Below are 21,362 nucleotides of genomic sequence, written 5' to 3'. Positions count from 1 at the left end.
TTTTGTTTTTTTATTGGCAACCTTCTGTAAAAGGAGATAATTTCTCTGTTGAAGGAAATAAATAAATAAATAAAATAAATTCCTCCAAGGCTATTAAGGTTATTTCGGTCACAACATCGGTTCGACATTGGTGTAAGTTAGAGTAGAGAATAGAGTAATGCCTTGTAGAATAGTAGTAGGTTCTATTCCCACCAACAGGATGAAAGGATTTCGCCTTCGTTTCCTTGAAATGGAGAAAAAACAGACAACGTATGACATCCGTAATATACTTTCCGACGAGCGTTGAAGTATTTGAGATATTGGTTGCATATAACGGCAGTGTAATTGATGTCACATTTACTGTTCACTTTCGTAATAAACATAAATTGTCCCCATAAGCAAAATTAACTTTCACAATAAAAACAGTTCTTCAAAAGTGGGGCGTGCGGTAAAAGTATGGTAGCAGGTTGACACCTTTAAAATTTGTTTTAAATCCACTTCATACACTGATAGCCTAATCGGGACTGGACATACAGATTAAGGTTCGATCCGAATCACTGCGTGTATAGAACCCGAGACCCCTTGATTACATGTTGACGACGTTACCACACGCCACCTCTTTGTTAGAATGAAAAAATATTTGGAAGCCTATATTTCCCAGTTTTTGAACAAATAAAACAATAGTTAGATGTTATTAAAATAATTATTCTTGTAGTCTCCGTTTTGAGGGAATACGTTAGCCACGAAAAGGAACGTATAATTCCAGTCCTTCATTAAATAATTTCTATTCTATAATGAATCGATAAATATGGTATCATATTGGTTTACAAGATACACTTTTAATCTCAAGGGTCTTGTCTCATGATCTTAAACATATGCTGTAAGTTTTGATCTGCAATTTTGTTTAGTGGAACTTTGTTTTCGCACGGACTCCTTTCTTTTGTGTCCAATGATTCATCCAACCGGGCGCCTAATGCTCTTTAAGTGCCCCACCACTACATCAACTGTTGCACACTCTGGTCAGAACCACGCTCTGCGCTGCATCAGGAAAACCCCGCGTTTCACTTTTGCGTGAAGCCATCGATCGGGCGGCGGGAGAGCTCGGCGAGAGACGGGGCCCGAGTCAGAATTCGGGGAGAGCGCGGTCAGGGAACATCGCGGAACTTCTCCGCTGAGCCGAGCCGCTACGATCGACTCGACAACATTTTCGACACGTTACAAAATCTTCCCCGCGAGTTTGTTGGATGGACAATTGGGCTACGTTTGACTAGACAACGCCAAAAATCTTACAGGAACGTTCTTAAGAGACCTTACGTGAGATACACGAGCGTGCAAGGGTACAACGAACTCAATACAATCAGTACATAATTTGCACGTTTCCTCAACGGGACTGCACACGCTGAACAGAAAAAAGTAAAAACAAATAGTGAAATTAGGAGCAAATCAACACTGCATTAACTTAAGGAAACTTTGCCTCACGCCACGTCGTGTTGTAAATACAGAATCGAAAGCTCATGTAAGATCTTTCCTGTACTTCTTAGGGAGGACCCTTCGCGCTCCTTCTAGTTTCTGCTGCTCACATTACGTGCACCAGTAGCGCCGAAATGAACACTATAAGGCGTATCGTTTGCCGAAAGCTTGACTATATCGTGTGGCAGATGTGGTCGGTTAATCGCGTCTCATTAAGAGATCTGATTAATGTCTAAGCCTGCTCTTTTGGAGTGTCATTGAGAAGCGTGTTATTGTGGTCTTCAGTGAATACATACAAAATGCAACACGGTGCCAAAGTTTTGCTGTGGTGTGAGGTCTTTTTTCTTATATGTACAGGTAAGTGCTTTTGCTCTGTTTTCCCAGCGTTATGATGTAACTCTTCATCCCGATGAAACAAAAAGTAGGCTTGCTACAGGGTGTTAAATAAGCAAAGTCAAGAAATGGGTTCGGCGGTTCATCGCAATACACAAACATTCAACGGAGTTTGTAGGCAAACGGAAAAGGAGAACGTTACAATAAGAGAAAGAAAATGTTGGATATGTCGGACGACAACAATGGAAAGTAAGTATTGCGAACAGCTGTAGATCCACATTGAGTACGGTAGGGACGACTGCTCCTTCCAACTGCTAGTTTTTTTGATACATTATTATGCCTAATACTTTTGAAGACTCAAATGTCCTTTTATCACGAACTTTAACAGATTCGAGAATATTTTTCTCCAGTTAGATTTAAGCCCGCTTTATTTTCATGATAACTTAAACGGAACTGGACCTACAGTTTAAATTTAGATCCGAACCACCGTGCAATATGCCTCCAAAGGGAATCGAACCAGAGACACTTTGACAGAAGTGTTTTCTGTCTTCGTTCCCTTTATTCCTCACATCTGATCGTTCATTTTACAGTAGCAATGGGAGGAATTATGATACCAACATACAAAAATAACCATCTATTCCAGCCCTAGACCTCTATTTTGGCAAAACAATTACCTCCAGAACATGAAAGTCCACTTTGTTCCTGTTCACAGTACCATATAGTGTGTATACCAGCGGTTCTCAAAGAGTGCGCCGAGGGGCCCTGGAGAGCCGCGAAATGTTCCAATATTTTCACTGAAATGACGCTTATTAGTTAGTCAATTATATGATTGTTCCAAATGTGTGCGTATTTAGTACTTTTTACACATACAATTTTATCCTGAATTTGAAATATGTGTTTATTTTTTAACTTAAGGCAAGCAACCTATCCATATTAACAGAGCGTTGCAAGTGTTAGACAGGCCTAAATTCTGACTTGGGCGCCGCTGAAAGATCTTGAAGCACCAAGGGCGCCGTGAAACGAAAAAGTTTGGGAACATCTGGTTTATACAATGAATGATGACATGTATATATTATATTTTACACATCCAAGAGCATTTTTATATCCATTTTATTCACAGATAGGTTAATCAAGACGGCCTTCAATTTACGATTTGATATAGCGTATCGTGTAGCCATTACTCTAAATAATATGAAAGTGAGCACAAAATACTCCTTTTGGTGTTAATGCAGAATTGGCGTTGTTTAAAATCATTTTTGGTGTCCTGTTAAACCATTCGCTGCCACACCACACCAAGTATGGAGGGCTTTAACACCCGATTAGGTGTTGTACAGTCAGCGGCAAAGATAATGGTAGGCAAATTGACCATCACTATTTTCATTACTTTTTATTCTGCATCCTCAGTTGTTTAAAGGAGTCAAATTATGTTTGTTCAAAGCACGTTTTGCACTCGGCTTATTGACGTCTTTATCTCAAATCATTGTCACCACAATGTGTAATACAGACCGAATGAAAATGGCGATGGACAATTCGCCTACTGTTTCTTTCGCCGTTGGGTGTACTACACCAATTACGGTGTTATGATACACCAATTAGGGTGTTACACCACTTTTGGTGGCAACTGAGTTGTATATTTATTAGATTGCAGGGTTCCTCGCATCCTGGACGTAAATTCCTAACATGCACAAAAATTTAAAACATCAATTATTTGCCACCATTTTGGTTGTTTCTTCGCTACATAAGAACGACAAAAGTTCCACAAATTAACATCTAAAAATGAAGATAATTATTGCCCCATCTACATAACAAATGCGACCACGACGTTTTAATAAGAATCTCAACTTATAATTCAAAGTATTGTTGGGAGGAAGATAGTTCTTCAAGCCTTAATCGGAAGTGTATGTGAAGTAGCAAATCTTGTCATCCAAACAACAGACTCATTCCTAAAGAGGGAACAAAGAGCCCTTACGTGTACGTTTCCATTAGAACAGGCTACTTAAAGCATGTCAACATACTCGAATAATGTATTCTGTTTGTGGTAAAGTGGAAGCTAAGTGTCACATATTCTGTGTCTAGCCGTAAGAGAATGAAATATGATCTGCACCCTCATCTCAACACCCGGGTAAACCCGTTCCCTTGTCATCAAGGAGTCATGGATTCCATTTTTGGTTGAGGTACACAGAACAGTGTATCACGTTCCAACTTGAACTGTAGGTCCAATCCAGATTAGCATCTCTGAGTACAAAGTGGAACTTCACCTTAAGATTTATCGGAGGATTGGTCCACTTATGCACAGATAGAGTAATCGCGACTGGAACTACAGTTTTAAAGTTGGATCCGAACCACTGTGGAATGTGTCTCCACCGGGTATCGAACCCGAGACCCCTTGATTAACAGGCGAAGGATGGGTATGAACCAGTGTAACTTGAAGTAGTTTAAAATTGTAATGAAGCCTTAATTATTGAAAAACAGACATTTCTTTTATAAGGAGATAACGATGACAGTTTTTTCCATAGGCGTAGAATAGATATTCCTTGTAGAAAAATTCAATTTCGCAACAAGGTAAATTAATACTCACCTTGATCAGCACCCTATCTTCACTGGACAGGAGCCATTAGTACAGTAAAATCAGAGTCCTTCGTCCCTCACCACAGGAGTAAAGGGAATTTGTTCACCTGAAGACGAGAGAGGAGATGCTAGAGAGAAACATAGTGATACAGTGTTAAACGTTACCGTACAACATTCCACCTTTTATTTATTTATTTATTTATTTTAATTAAAAACACAACAGGCGCATGCCCAATTACAGTGTTCAATATGGGATGACACCATTACATAAACAAGAACATAACTAAGAAAATTAACAAGAAATATGAATGATGCAATATACATTTTACTTTTAAGAATAATTGTGAGAAATTAACTATTAGATTATAGAAGCAAAGGGAACACAGAGACAAAACAACAATAAATGACGCTAAACTATTGGATATAACCTTACAAGCTGAATGAAAACCAAAATTCCATGAACAAAACAAAACAAAACATACAGAAATTCAGCAAAAAGATCTAATGTTACAATTACATTTAAATAGGTCTACGCTTGGATTATTCTTAGAAACTGAATTAAATAACTTACACATTCTCCTCATGGGTTCAGCTTCGGTCATTTTGGTTCTTCCAAGGGGGATTTGAAAGAGTACAGTTCTGGGCCTTAACATACAGTTTGGCACATAAAAATTTAAATTCGACAACAGATTAAAATAATCTATTTTACCATTGATAAGCTTGGAGAGAAAAGTTATTTGACTTGTTTGCCTCCTTTCGTCGAGTGACGGAATATTAAAGATTTCGCGTAATATGTTGCTAGGAGTGAGTTTTGGATATGTACCATCAAGTTTAAATAGTAGATAGCTGAGAAATTTATTTTGAAGCTTTTCTAAAGTTTTTAAAGTTTAACTGCCTGCTAACTCATAGAAACGGGACACAACAAGTTTTTATTATTATTATTATTTAAATTTGAATTAGAGTCCTGCAGTGATAGAATTTCGCTCGAGCGCCAAATAGTTCGTACGGACAACGCTAGACAGCGTACGCAATCGAGAGCTCCTTCGCTCGAGCGAATAACGCTCGAGCAGGCGAAACAAAGGGTATACGCTCGAAGCCCAGTAGTACACGTGTAACCGTAATTTGCCTGTGGTAGTGGACCCTCAAATATGGATCGTGAAGTGAAAGACCCAGTGAAATTGAAGCTGAAGTGAACATCGTCATCATCTCCATGTTAAAATGTAGCTTACTCTATCTTACCAATACATAACGACATGAAAATTAAAGAGATTATTGTGGGCTGAAACTGCCAGGATGGATATTTTACATACGATTATTGTCACATTAAAATGATATTCCATTCGAACGAGTCCCATACAGGACTCTAATTTGAATAGTTATTATGTACAACGAAAGATAATCTTTATACATTAAAGTTGTTAGCAACTATTAAAAATTGAATGATTAAAGTTATATTAATAAGGTTAACTAGTATATGCTGGCCGTTACTGCTTTAGAAGCGATTATGGGGCCTCCCCCATGGCGCAGTGGTAGCGTCATTGCCTTGTAATCAAGGGGTCCCGGGTTCGATACCCGGTGGAGGCACAAGTGGTTCGGATCCCACTTTAAACTGTAGGTCCAGTCCCGATTAGCCTTACTGTGCACAAAGTGGGCTTAAAACAGCAACTTAAACTTAAACCAAAGAAGCGATTATGGTAATTTTTACGGTCGTTGGATGGCAACGGAAATTGACGGTCTCGGACCGTTATTTCTCAAGTCAGCTTTTAATAGTGTACTCAATGGCGATTGTAGGCTAATGATACAGTGCGAGAAGTAGTACAAATAAAATATAAACATACGTAAGAGAGATGTGTGGACAAATTAGGCACTGCAAAGATGGAGAACAAAATATGAATATGGAATTAGAGGAAGTCGAGAGAAGAGGAAGGAAAGTTGGAAGAAAAAGGAACTGAACAAAAGAACAATTCCAATAAATAAAAAAGGTAGATGAGGCTTTCGATGGGTGGATGTTGATGAGAATTTGATTTGATTGGGTTGTTGTTATTTACCGTCGCTTTTCTTCCTCTTTTGGCTAATCGCGACGATGATGGTGATGTGATGGAATTGATGCAGGGACACACACAAAGAACGCCCATGCCCACGGCGGGATTGAACCCGGTACCACTGGCGTCGTGGAGCGCTGTGCTAACCACTGCGCCACGGAGGGTTGTAAAAAGGTAAGAGTTTGGTCGTACGTTGCACCTTGCCATGAAGGCACATAAGAAGTAAAGAAGTAGGACCCCAGAAGCTGGATGAACTCCAGAGCTGTCTGGGGTAGACCCAAGTCATTCTCTCTTCCAAATACTACAATCTCGAAAACATAACCGCAAGTCACGTCTGGGCCGACAGCCAGCTTTATTCCCTGTAGGCTTGTATGCTGTATTGTCCTGTATGCTTACAGCTTCAGCTTTTAAGAAGGGAATGGATATTTTAGTCCTCGTACGGAAGTGTAGTTACAGTATTTATCTCAGTAATAGTTTTAGAAATTGAGTCAGTATTAAAATGAAGATTTATTTTTCAGTGATTCCCTGTTCTCGGCTTCATTTTCGTGATAGATGCCAATTCAATCAAATAGATTTATGTCCCCAGAGGCTCACTTTCATAAGCTGTACGTTTAGAGCAGTAAAATACGGAAGAAACAATGAGGACAGCCAACCTTCCTTGCGGAGTGGTTAGCATGGCGCGCTACGACGCCAGTGGTCCACGTTAGAATCCCGGGCTGGTCGCGGGTGTTCTTTGAGTGTCTCTTCACAATTTCATCATATCGTCACCCAATCTCATCGCTGCGATTAGCCAAAAGTGGCAGGAAAACGACGCAAATTAACCTAATTCGTTCAATCATTATTTCAACCATCACCACTTTTACCTAATCATCGCTCATCCATATCATCGCGATTAGCCAAGAAGGACAGAAAATCGACGTTAAATCACAAAGATACCGATCCGAAACCAAGAGACTGAGTAATGAAACGGTCACCGCTGAAAATTCATTAATTGCAGTTCTCTGATAGCAATGCATCTGGAAGATAAGAGAATGGCTTGTAGAGTTATTGCCTGTTCGTGCTTGGGAAACAATCGAAAGTGACAAAAAACTGAACAGAAGAGGAAAAAACCTGACTCGTATGACACTGTGGGTTTTTCAATACCAGCATTTTAAAAATTTCGTTCCGATAGTCCGGCATCTGCAAGTGACAGCTCACATTAATATGAAGAATGTGGCACGCATTAATATTCGGGGGCAGCCTCTTATGCAATTAGGCAAATCTCGGCTTTGTTGGCGATGCTTTTTTTTCCCTTTGAGTATGAGAGAACCTCTGCGGACGTGATGGACATAATGAGCGTGTGGACTCTCCTGCATGTAAAGATGTCCGAGTAGAAAATTCAATTAAGGCGGACTGCCGCAAAGGCATGACGAAGGAATCTGCATTTTTTTAGACCCATTTTTTTCTCTTTTTGTTTACATTAAGTTTGCAGAAAGTCTGTGGGAGATTATATTTTCAGAGTGAATTTTGTTTACTTTCTTATTATTGAGTGAATGAGTGAGTTTGTATTTTAGGTCCACCGGGTATTGAACACGGGACCCCTTGATTACAAGGCGACGACGCCATCGGGGAGGCCCTGCTTTCTTATTATTTTTATTCTTCAACGGGCAATGACGCTAACAGAAAAGAAATATTGGGGAGGCAGATGGACGAACATATTTTGCTTGTGTTCCACTCGGTAGGGTGTTTGACTGCTACGAGGGAGACCCGGATTCGGCTCCCAGCGTGGGTGATCTCCATCGGCTCTGGAGATCACCCAGCCTCTAACAAAATGGGTACATGGGGGCCAGACCTGGAGATTCGAATCGGCCGAAGCGTGGTGATGTTCAAAACACTTGCACGAAGTACGACATTGTTGATTTGGTTTATTTTACTTCGCTTTTCTGCCACTTTCGACTAATCGCGAAGGAACTGAACAAATGAACAATTCCACAAAACAAAGAAAGGTACATGAGGCCTTACACTCTATCCCGCCAATCTTTGGAGCGAGTGAACGGAAACAAGTCTGCGCAAGGAGTAACTCGGGAGGCCCTGGGCCATGAACGCGAGAGAGGAGAAGTGAGTGCGGTAACCAGCCATTTGCAGTAGCGTGTACTGCCTCGCTTTCTCCCCTTATCTTCCGCTATGCGCAGCTCCGGAGATGAGTGCATAGCGCAGATGGGTGGATGCTGATGAGAATTTGATTTGATCGGATTTTTGTTATTTACCGACGCTTTTCTTCCACTTTTGGCTAATCGCGACGATGAGGATGATGATTATATGGTGAAACTGATGAAAGGGCACTCACAAGGAACACACCTGCACAGGCTGGATTCGAACCAGAACCCATGACGTCGTGCTAACCACTCCACCACGGAGGCCACTCCGAGATTGTGAATGTGTGGATCACGTACCTCTACATGCTTTTCTCCTCCGAGTATTCATGTCTTATTGCAATGCGTAGGGAAAAGCTTTCAGTCATATTTAGTTTTCACCTACGTATTCACGCTGCAGTACTGGCCCTTGCATTGATTGGTGACACAGTCTGTCCGTAGAGTACTAATTCTATTTCGTTTTTCGACAGGAAACGTATGTGTCGAATGCGAATCCGTCTCTCGTGGTTGCATACACACAGGACAAAACGTATTCTTTTTCTAGGAACGAGACCTTTGAGTCATGTATGCGCGGTGAAAATGTGTCTGTCCTGTACGCATAACGTTTGTAAAATGGACATTCTGAAAAAGTTACTAATTCAAGCAAATGTATTTGTTTACACATTGCTTGCGCGCTCAAAGCAGAAATTAATGCACTTTTTGTCCTCCGCCTATTGCGCAATATGTCCACGTCATAGAGCATGCAAAATGTTTTACGGCAGAGTTCATTCTAGTTTACTTTCTAACAGGGAACAACCGCTAAAATGCGCAGCGAATTTTTCTGCATGACAAAGCACCGCCGCATACGCCGCAAATTGAAAGGGAATAAGGGTGACAACGAGGAGGCAACAGAGGATTAGAATTAAGTTTCCGTACGCAGGGACACGGCGTGGAAAGCGATTCTCAAATAATTTGCACGGTATATCACGATTTTGACACAGAAATTATGGAGCCGCAATATTTTCTCTGTGGTAATACAATGCTTTTGTTCTAGGTAATTAATATTAATTTTCTAAACATGCGGTACAATTTTTCAGCGCACAAGTGAATATTTAAAGCAGTGGCGGCTTGTAGAATTGCGTTCAAATATTCGTGTACAGTAGGGAGCAAAAGTATGCTGAAACGTGATGCTGATATTCAGCACAGCTATTGTACGTATATTGGGATCCGTGAGTATTACCGTGTAAATTGTCCATCACCATGTTCGTGCACTTTATTTGACCCAATAAGAGCTTCAAGGATTAAAATAAATTTCAAAACAAGCTGTTGATAATTTCTGCACCAGCATGAATCCCCTCCAATCGGGATTCCGGCGCAACCATAGCACCTGCACAGCGCTCATCAACGTGACGGACGACATAAGACACGCCATGGACATTAAAGAAGTAACTATTCTTGTACTTCTGGACTTTAGTAAAGCTTTTCAGTCTATTGACCACGACATCCTGCTATCCAAGCTATCCTTCCTGTACAACTTCTCTGACCCAACCGTAGCTTGGTTCCGTTCGTATATTAATGAACGCCAACAATGCGTCTTCAACTCTGGTGAGAAATCGTCGTGGCGATCAATCAGCGCCGGTGTTTCCCCAGGGAACCGTCCTCGGTCCACTCCTCTTCTCTCTGTACATTAACCATATTCCTGACGCACTCGAACACTGTAAATATCACATCTATGCAGATGATGTTCAGCTGTATTTGTCATTTCCTCCAAAGAATATTGAAAATTCAATTCGCGATATAAATTATGATCTGAACAAAATCAGTACTTGGTCAGCTAATCATGGGCTACTAATTAATCCTTCGAAAACCCAAACTATTATTATAGGTTCACAAAAAATGCTTTCAGCATTTGAAATTTCTTCCCTCCCGCCCATAATGGTCTTAGGGAAAGCTATTAAATTAAGTAAAACAGCCAAAAATCTGGGCGTAATGTTTAATCAGCATCTCTCATGGTCAGATCACGTAAATTTAACTAGTAAAAGAGCCTTCGCTGCATTACACGCTCTTGTTCGGCTTAAACATTTTCTACCCGTTAGCATTAAAATCAAACTGGTGCAAGCACTTGTTTTTCCACACTTCGATTACTGCGATTCTGTCTATTCCGAATTACCAGATGATCTCGCTCAACGTCTTCAACGAGTACAAAACACCTGCGTCCGCTTTATTTTCGATCTGAAATATAGGGACCATTTATCCGTTTTCTTTACAAAGCTAAATTGGCTCAAATTAATTAATCGGCGAAAGGTACACAACCTCACCCTTCTCTATAGGGCAATCAGTTCAAAGGAACCGGCTTATCTCTCGAGCAGATTCTCAATGCTTTCCGAATCACACAGCCTTCACACCAGATCGCGAGGGAGAACTCAACTACTCATCCCCCTTCATAACTCAAATTTTTATTCAAAATCCTTCACCGTTTCTACTTCTCGTCTTTGGAACTCACTGCCCCTCGAAATCCGAAACTCATCTTCAGTATATGTCTTTAAGACGCAATTAAAACATTTTTTATTGGGCACAAATAGTTAGCACATTATATTTTAGTGATAAATTGCATACAGTTAAGCGCAGAACAACACTGAAAATCCTTATTCACCTTAATATTTCAAATCCCTGACTACTGTCATGAATATCTGATTGTGTGTGTGTGTGTGTGTATGTGTGTGTTTTGTTGTATGTTCGTGTGTATAGGTTAGGATTTTATTCCCATATGTATTTTTTTCTTATCATTTTTTTCTGTAATTTTTTCTTTGTAATTTTATATTTCTCTTTTTATATTTTAATATTTACCTTTCTATGTAATGGTTTAAATGTTGTTGTAAACATGGTTAAGTGGTAGAAAAGGCTACAAAGCCTTAACTTCGCCATGATAAACAAGACGCAATAAATAAATAAATAAATAAATATAAAAATCCATCGCTTAAAAACACACAGGATGAAAGATAAAGACGGGTGATCAGCCCGACGAACCCCAGCCGTTGTTGTAGGTCTTCTTGACCGGGTTCGCTCACTCACTCGGAGCTTCCCAATTTCCTCACGATGGTGGGTTGCCACCGGCCCTACGGAGGAGGACATAAAGTGGACTTAAAACACTAAATCAACCAACCAAACAGTGGCGGCGATTGGGTTTCAGAACTGGGGGGGGGGGGCACGGACAGTTTATTTCCCCTTGGCACATAAGGTTCAGCATAGTGCGCCGCCACTGCAACCAACCATAAACGTTAAGAAAAATGCTAAAGTCGGCTTAAGTAATCTTCCATTGGCAAAAATCCTAATGATGGCCCAAGTCAATACCACGTTGCGTGAAGATATCGTTCAATATGAGAGAAGCAAATCCAGTAAACACATTTACTCCCTTTTCAGAGCGTCGATGCAATATTTCACGAAAGTTAACCGTTGGGGGACGATGGACGACCATCATCCGGTTAGCACTCGGAGCCTTTCGACGTAAACACTCGCGAAACCAAATTAGATCCTCCGACCGTAGATTTCTCCTCTTGAGATATTTATTAATTAGGGATAGAGAAGGCGGAGCTCCAAATTAGAAATCATTTATTGGGGCCAGGACTCTCGCGTCGAAGTCTCTCCTGATCGCTTCTTAAGACCTCCACATCTTGGAGAGCTTACGGGAACTTCATTACGAGGAAAACACTCGAGTAAGTCAAGAGGGGGGGGGGGGAGGAAATGTAACAACTTGAAAAAAACAAAAAAACAGCAGAGCACCGGCGAAGTTTGTGTTAGGATTTAACGGAGATTTATGTTCGGAGGCTGATCAACGCTTATGAAGAAGTTTGTAATCGCGGAAGTCCTAGATTTAATCCAAATGGGAAAGTTACGTTTAAGAGGACGAGAGTGGAGGGTATTAAACCTTGCCTTGTTACGTAAGAGTCTTAAAGACTGTTAGGAACGAAGGCGGATTCAAAATTTAATAAAATCCTCGAACAGGATAGAGTCTGCACGCATGCTACGGCTGCTTCTGCGCATTGTGCGAGGTGTTCGTGCTACAAGGTCAGAAACTTTTGTCAGTCTTCGTTCCAGAACCACTTTATACTCAGATAAACTAATCAGTACTGGACTTATACAGTCAAGTGATTGATTGATTGATTTCGTACATTTTCCTTCGCTTTTCTGCCACTTTTGGCTAATCGCGAAGATGAGCATGAGTGATGATATGATGAAATTGAAGAAGGGTCACTCGCAAAGAACGGCCATGCCTATGCCGATATTCTAACCCTGGACCACTTTATTACAATGCAACCGCGTTAACACTATCTGGGGGGGGGGGGCATTCCTGTCATATTACTAAATAGTTATCGTATGTATTTTTTTTCTTGGTGCTCAAATATGTTAATATTTTAAGTTTGTTTGACACAAACTTATATATCCAGGACACAATGAAGATTGTTATGTTCATAATCTCACCCTAAATTAGACATTATCTACATTTTTTACCTATTGTTATAAATTCTGCTTCAATTTCAATGTCGTATGTTTATCTCTGTGTCTTTATGCGCAATTTATTACTCTATCTCTATTACGCTGCTATTTACATGTAAAGGGTCATTCATTAAGAGTGATACTTTTTAAAATTTGAAAGAAAAATAAACCACTCAACGTATCAAAGTAAATTGTGCTTTATTTTGAAGCTTAGACATTGCAGTTATGTTCTGAACAAAATACCGTTCAAATGTCCACCACGGCTTTGAACACACCGATGCACACGATGGCTCCACTGATCCTGATTTCAGTGGAAAAATCGTCTTCTCAGACGAGGCGCATTGTTGGCTTAGTGGATTCGTCAATACACAAAATTGTAGTTATTGGATCGAGAAGAACCCACAAGTGGTCCATGAGGTGCCATTGCATTCAGAAAAACTTACTGTGTGGTGCGGTTTATGGCATGGCGGCGTCATTGGACCTTATTTCTCTCGAGATGATGACATAATAACCGTTACCGTCAATGGCAACCGCTACAGATCCATGTTACGCGAATTTCTGTGGCCAGAACTTGACACCATAGATATTGAAAACATGTGGTTCCAGCAGGATGGCGCTAAGTGCCACACAGCTAAATGCTACGCTCGATTTGCTGAGGGAGAAGTTTGGCAACCGGATCATCTCAAGATGTGGATGTGTGAATTGGCCGCCACGGTCGTGTGATTTAACACCCATGGATTTTTTCTTTGGGGCTACATCAAAGACCAGGTCTATGCTGACAAGCCATGAACTTTGGAACATTGGAGGCGAACATTCGTCAGGCTATCGCAGACATAACGCCACTAATGTTGGCCAGAGTGATTAACAATTGGAGCTTCGTGTTCGTCAGTGTGTTCAAAGCCGTGGTGGACATTTGAACGATATTTTGTTCTGAACATAACTGCAATGTCTAAGCTTCAAAATAAAGCACAATTTACTTTGATACGTTGAGTGGTTTACTTTTTAAAAAAAAATTAAAAAGTATCACTCTTAATGAAAGACCCTATATATAAGCTTATTACCTCTGTATAACTTATATTCAAATATAACTTTAAACTCTATTAATTCAAGCAATATATGAAATCAGTCATGTTCATAAGTATGTTGTAGATTGAAATGTCGTATTTCTCACTTCATTTAATTTTGTTTATGTAGTACTTTCCTGTTTACATAATGCTGTGTGAACGCTGTAATTGGGCATGTTCCTGTGTGTTCCAAATAAATAAATAACTTCTACTACCTCGGTTAGTACTTTAGTGAGTTCCTGGGAAGAAAAGGTTATCCCTCAAGATGCCTAAAGCTAAGAGCAAGACGACAATTAAATACTAAATTTCATCACCTCTTCCTTTCACGTGTAAAAAAAGACGATTTATTCTTTCCCTAGATGTCTAAAAATACGCGAGCACGCATTAACGTCAAAATGTATGCAATCAGCTCTTGACGACTGAAAATATCCCATCACGTAGTCACGTCTAAAAATATGCTATGACCTCTTCACGTCTATAAGTATGTGATGGTCCCTTGTCATCTAAAAGTATGCAATTACCTCTTGATATCTACAATGGAGCTTTCGTTCTAAGCCTACCGTATGTTATGAACATATAGGATAGTACTATGTGCCTCTACCGGGTATCACACCGTGGATTGCTTGATTACAAGCCGATGACGTTACCACTACGCCATCGGTGAGGCTCGTGAATAAATATATGACCGCCCCTTGACATGTAACAATGTGGGATCATCCAAATACGTGTGAAACAATGCGATCGCCTATGAAATCACCCCAAGGTGTCTAAAAATAATAAATCGGTAATTAATATTACGTAAAATAAATTGTAAACATCACCGACATGCCTAGAACCAAAGTGGAATGATTTAAATCAGGTAGATATTTTTTTAAATTACTGATTTAAATCACTTTAAATAAATAATTTATAGAATAATGTACGTAAGGATTTTGTAGATGTCAAAATCAATTTTTGCGAAAGTACATTTTGTGCAGAGAAATTTACAAAATACTAATGATGTTAAACGGTAAATAGTTTCATTATCATTAAATTTAATATACATGGCAGCTCATATCTTGCGAACTATCACTAAAAAATGCCAAAATTGAGCTACATAAACTGTAATAAAATATTAATTACAATTATAGAGTACATCCAGAATGTTTTATTTCAACTGGAAGAAAAGTTACTGAAATTATTATAGTTTCATTAACATACTCAACAAATTTTCCATAATAAGTTCATGTACATAGTATCGGAAAAAAGAAAAATGTATATTTACTTTTATTTTTTATTTTCTTAATCAAACTATTATTTTTTTAAAGGGACATTTACTAGAAAAAGCATTTCTATAAAAAATATATATCTGTATGTGTGGTACCAAAAACCATACAAGCAATTTTAAGTATGTTTTTAAAATGATTAAAAAATCGATTTAAATAAAAATGGATTTATATTTAACAATCATCAAAAATGATTTTTTAAAATAAAAATCATGATTTTTATCCACCCTGCCGAGAACGTGCAACTATATATAACTATATATATATAAAGAAGCTTAATTAATACGGAAACATATATTTGGGAAATGTATTTGAAACTTTTCCAAGCAATGTACAAAGAAATAAACTTCCTCTTGTTGGTGTTCAAAACCATTAATTCACTCGAACTTTTATGTGTATTTCATATTAGAATTCAACCGACTGGCACTCTAGCACATTGGAAACTACAGTTAAAGCTACGCATAACAGACAGGCTAATAATTTATAGTTTAAGTAACGATTACAAATTTGCTTGTCGAATTGTTTTGTGAAACTTCAGCGACCAAGTTGAATGCTCTTATGAAATACATATATAAATTTAGATCAGTTAATTTATTTTTGTTTAATTGAACTGGATTAAAAAATAATTACATCATTTTGCAAACAAGGCAGAATTGTTGATCGACTCATGTTTTTTTTTTCATTCTTTATAATAATTTTCATTGAAGTAAACAAAACTTGTTTGTTCGGTGATCACATTTTTCATTCCAATTATGAACAGGTGTGTATAGCTCGACCACAAGGAAAAAAACCTTCCTTCAAAAGCGTTCGCGCATCTTCCCTGCTGTTGTCGGTGCTCGGGGCAGTGTTGCCAGGTCAGACTTGAAAAAATCGGGAGATTGTTCCTTGAGAAAACAGATCTGCCACAAAATCCAATGATCTAATAGTAGCGGATAAACGACGTTTTGGGGGGGCATAGACGTGCGTACTTGGGGGCAAGGGAACGTCCGCAGTTTTTTTTCCAGAGGGGAAAATAATGTTTTTTATTGATTTTTTTTTATCAGGCGGGTAAACTAAGGTCTAAATCACCATCCCTGAGACCTGTAAACAAACGGTCTCACCGATTCGATGTATCACTCCGCGTCAGCTGATCCATGACCGCAATCATCTGCTGTTACACTCATAGTTCGATGCACCTATTCATTTTATATAAGAGCCTCTGAATGTGAGAACCCGCTCTCAAAACATCAGACGAATATGCAGCCGCACACATTGTTACTCTCCCGGTCATTCTCTCTTTCATAACCCTTAAAACTGCAGACACTGACACACCACTGCACTGGGATACCAACTTAACCACTTCATTAACTGGTTTCTCAGGATACTACTGACAGAACGTTACATAAATATTGAGTAGAATCTGTTTCTCACCCCTTTGCAAAGGCTTTCCTTGCTGGTGTTTTGAAAACAAGCTCTGAGAACACGGAGACCTTCCCGCACGCATTGAAATCGGCATGTTATTTTTCTAAGGCTAAGTCAGGCAATATTACTAAGTTGCACTACTTCCTTGCTGTTCACATGATTATTTTTAGAAAATAACCAATGTTATAAAATATCATTATGTACACAAATCTCTAAGCTCATTGAAAGTTATATTACTACAAAATGTTCACACTTATCTTGCCTTGCCATGTCACCAAGTTATTTTACGAAGTGCACTATATTTGGCGGAACAAAAATCGTTATTAGGATGCTTGTCAAAGTTTCCAACCGCAATAAATTTACGAACTTTTTGTCTTGTTTTGATCATCATCAATATATTTATTGGACTTACAGCAATGCATATAGCTGTTTATGCCCATTACATATTTTATTTATATAAGATACAATTTACATAAAATGTACAAATTTCAAATACACTCCTATCTATATCATCCTTAGAAATATACGTTACAATGTTATATCATTTTGTCTAAAAAATGCAAGTAAAATATATTCAAAGAAAGAAGCCAAATTTATGGGAAAATGATTACTGGTGCAAAGAGTTAACCATAAAGGTGAAGCAATAAGTAAAAAAAGAAAGAGCATTGGATTTAAAGTGAGTCGTCATTTGCAGCAGTGTATCCCATACTACAAATTTGCCATTGTTTTACTTTACGTAATGAATCCTGTAACAACGCTGGATTTTCGTGTGGATTATTTTACTTCTATGAGTTTGCAATGCTTTCTGCATGCAGGTGGTTTTGTTTACAGAAGGTGTCAGGGTTTGTGATTTGACATATAGGCATATTAACCCGTAATAGCGTTGCCCTCTCAGAAAACACCACTTGAGTTTGAAATTACCACTTTCCTATTATATGGATGTAAATAACTTTGACTGAAATCGACTCATAGGTGTGAAATAATAGATACTTTTATGTCAACATTCATTTTCCAGAAGGGAAGGGAACGATATAGGTTGTGAATAACCTAGAGTCGCCAAGCAAAGGGTCACAATAAAAGCCCCCTGGTGCAGTGGCGCTTTGTTTACGGTGTAAAAGTCACAAATACTTTTGTAACAATGGGGCTAAACCCAGCACCCTGTGTTTGGCGAAAATAAACCGAACATCTCCATTTCAGGAGTGGATGTGTTTCAAACAAAAGAAAGTAAACGTTCCGAGGGACCCAACCAATGTCTTTCATCTCTTCCGCATCTTCCGGTGGTAAAATCTAAGAGGGTGCACGGAAAACACCCTCAAGTTTGCCCTTTCTCAGCATGCCATGCCTCTATTTTCGGACAGTAGATCGTAGAAAGTTGTGTCCACAAATGAAGATAACGTGCCGCCCTTCGTTGTCGGGGATTTTCCACAATCTTTCAAGTCGAATGCCAACAATAACAAATTAATTTGCCTCCTGCTGGTGTTCGGTGTACAGGTATCGTTAGGGTTTGGCACGCGTCCTGCACCATAATGAGAAAATGAATTACGTATGAGAAATACATTGGTGAATTATACAGCACGTCTTCCTCAATAATTGAAGATATCAACGCTTATGCTAGGGTTCACCTATCCTCCCCATGTGCTAGAAATAAACACACACACACACACATTATATATATATATATATATAGTATTATATACATGTATACAATAATTTGCCCACGCTACGAAGTCAGAGGTTCTACCTAGCAAGGCATGGGCGTTTCACTGTGTTTGTGTCACTTCATCCATGTCATCACTTCTTCATTCATCCATGTTGTCGTACTTACCCGTAGAGGCACAAAAGCGAAGTAAAAAAAAAAAAAAAAAAGGTAAAGTGTTCCCCTGTGCATAGCACCACGCCATGAAGGCGTATAGGGGGTGTGGGGGCCCCACACTTTCTTGATCCGGTCGTGAGTGGGGGTGATGTGATCAGCATCACGCCCCTGACCGCCTTTACCCCCCAGGGTTTCCCCCCAGGTACCCATGTTATTCGACGCTGGGTGTGCGCCGGGGCCGCTTCCACCGTTAGAAAAGTTCCCGGATTTGAACCGGTCGGGGATCGAACCCGGGACCTTGAGCATGGTAGTCAGACACGTTACCGACTGAGCCACCGCGGCCACACAAAAGCGAAGTAAAATAACTAAAATAGAAATAGAGTTTGGGGTGGGATAAAATACAGCCATCTAAAAATAGTAATGTAGTAAAAGTAATAAAATAATGTCCTAGCACAATTGAGTAGCGATTGACATAATTTCACAGTTCAAACAGCACTTTTCACGGCTGAGTGGAGTTCCACTCCACCTCTCCCCTCCATATTCAAGTAAAATGAGCAGGAAACGTGTTTTTGAGCTGGCCGTTGGAGGTTCCATAGTAATAGTTCATTAAGGAATTCTCCCGAGAAATCAATGGGCCTGGCAACGCTGACGTGAGCCGCACTGAATGTTACTTCCCCCTGCCCTTTCCCGCACCCGCCGGCGCGATGTGCTTCTGCGCAGGTTTTTTTGCTTGTGGTTCCACTATAGCTATGTGTAACGTCTGGGTTATGAATGCCGACATTTACTCAAATACATGAGTAGACAAAAAAAATAAGCACCCTGCACATTAAATCACAAACCGAGGTATAATGACACAAATATGGCGTACAAGGGGGCCAAAATTGACTCTATTACAATAATATGCAACAGCCTACTCGACATATTTGCTCTTCACATCATGATTGTATGTCATATTAACGAATCCCAACCATAACAGTACAGCCGGCCCCCGTAGCGGAGTGGTTAGCACATCGCGCTACGATACCAGGAGTCCCAGCCTGGGGATGGATGTTTGTGAGTGTCCATTCATCAATTTCATCATATCATCACTCATCCTCATCTTCGCAAATTAGCCAAAAGTGGCACAAAAAGCGATGTTAAATAAAGCAAATCAATCAATCAAACCATAACAGTATTGTAAGCAATATATTTCATGCCAGAAAATCCTTTCAAAGGCATGGACATATTTTCATTATTACTCTAATGGAGAATTGTTTGTGCAGTTAACACTCACGTAGGGGTCCCGGGTTCGATACCGGTGGAAGCACATAGTGGTTCGGATTCCACTGTAGGTCCAGTCCCGATTAGCCTTACTGTGCATAAAGTGGACTTAAAACACCAAATCAATCAATCAACACTCACGTATTTAAAAAGTATGAAATATAATTTCATAGAGCCTAATAGAAGAATGAAGGATTATGCTTGATGTTCTCATAACTGTTTTTGTTTTTTAGGAACATTTAATAGTGTAAATATGTGAAGAAAATATATTACTGTTGTACAGTGGGATCCACGAGTATTACCGTGCAAATTGTCCACGACTATTTTCATTATTTTCTCTTTTACATCCTGTGTGTTTTAAAGCGATGGATTTTTATGTATGCTGGTGCAGAAGTTGTCTACAGCTTGTTTTGAGTTTTCTTTTAATTCTTGAAGCTGTGCCTCCACCGGATACCGCACAAGCGGCCAGGCCACGATGCCATCAGGAGGCCTGCTTCGTTTTTCTGCCATTTTTGGCTAATCGCAAAGATAGGGATGAGTGGTGATAGAATGGAGTTGACGAGGAGACGCTCAGCCCTTTCATCGTAGCACCACTGCCGCTGACAACGGCAATATTAAGAGTGAAAGGAAGAATGGAGAAATCGCATTGTTTTTCAAATTTCTATGTGAAAAATGGCCGCGGAAACAAATAGGAACATGATAAGGGTTGCAACAGAAGATACCGGTTCTCCAAATAAAACCAAAATAGCTCTTTGGTTGGGAGCGGATGAATTCTACGCGGAAGGAGAACATATTTACTCATTAGATTTTGGGAGAACGTATAGCCTGGGCCCCGCCCATTAATCCATCATATGGTTGTCAGAGCGAAAGAAGCTATATTGCAAATACGGATCAATGCTGTCTCCCCACACTGGAGAAACTCCAACAGAGTTGAGAATGAAAATATACAGGCGAGGTTTGTATGCTTAAAAACAGCTCCCCTTTTAGAATTTTAATAACGTTTACGCGGTGCAGATCTTAATGGAAAACCGATGTCCAACGATTCCACGTGCTTTATAATTGATGTTCTCTTTCAGGGCTGGTAGTCGTAACAAATTTGCACACTCAATAGCTTCGAAGCTATAAAACTAATTTAGGTAAACTGAGTGCCGTCGTTTTATAGAGAATGGGACAGAAAAATTGAGGAAAAAGCTGAAAGAAGCAGACCAGAGTACTACGAATGATGGCAACTGAAAATATTAAATATTAACAGAGTTGTTGCTGTCTCAGATTACACTTAGACAAAAATGACGAGAAATACACCACATTTCCTTTAGTGTTTCTAATATACATTTTCCTTTCAGAATAAAAAAAATATCTTTGTTGCGGCTAATCTATTTATTTCTCTTTCTCGCAATACATACAAACTACCATCTTCCGGCAAAATGTGTAATTATTCTCAAGGTTTTATTGCGTACGGAGTGCAGTTTCAGATTTTTCAAGATTTCCAAAATAAAGTGATTCAACGACTTTCAATTTCCCGATTTGTTGGATCACGAATGCTCTGTTTCATGATAATTGAA

General features: G+C 39.4%; 1 protein-coding gene across 1 annotated transcript in view; it reads left to right on the top strand.

Annotated features, from left to right (window-relative positions):
- The first annotated feature begins 1,615 nt into the window (after positions 1 to 1,615).
- Positions 1,616 to 21,362, top strand: part of LOC146004077 (cell adhesion molecule 2-like) — a 91,938-nt gene continuing 72,191 nt past the window's right edge. The window contains exon 1 of the mRNA XM_083142703.1: positions 1,616 to 1,806. Within this exon, the coding sequence (XP_082998829.1) occupies positions 1,749 to 1,806 (58 nt within the window). The 5' untranslated portion in view covers positions 1,616 to 1,748. The remainder of the gene's footprint in view (positions 1,807 to 21,362) is intronic.

The sequence above is a fragment of the Lepisma saccharinum genome, chromosome 21 (genome assembly GCF_977018435.1).
Source record: "Lepisma saccharinum chromosome 21, izLepSacc3.1, whole genome shotgun sequence".
Taxonomy (NCBI): Eukaryota; Metazoa; Arthropoda; class Insecta; order Zygentoma; family Lepismatidae; genus Lepisma; species Lepisma saccharinum.
The sequence above is the reverse complement of the archived record's forward strand: the minus strand, read 5'-3'. Positions and strand labels throughout refer to the sequence as shown.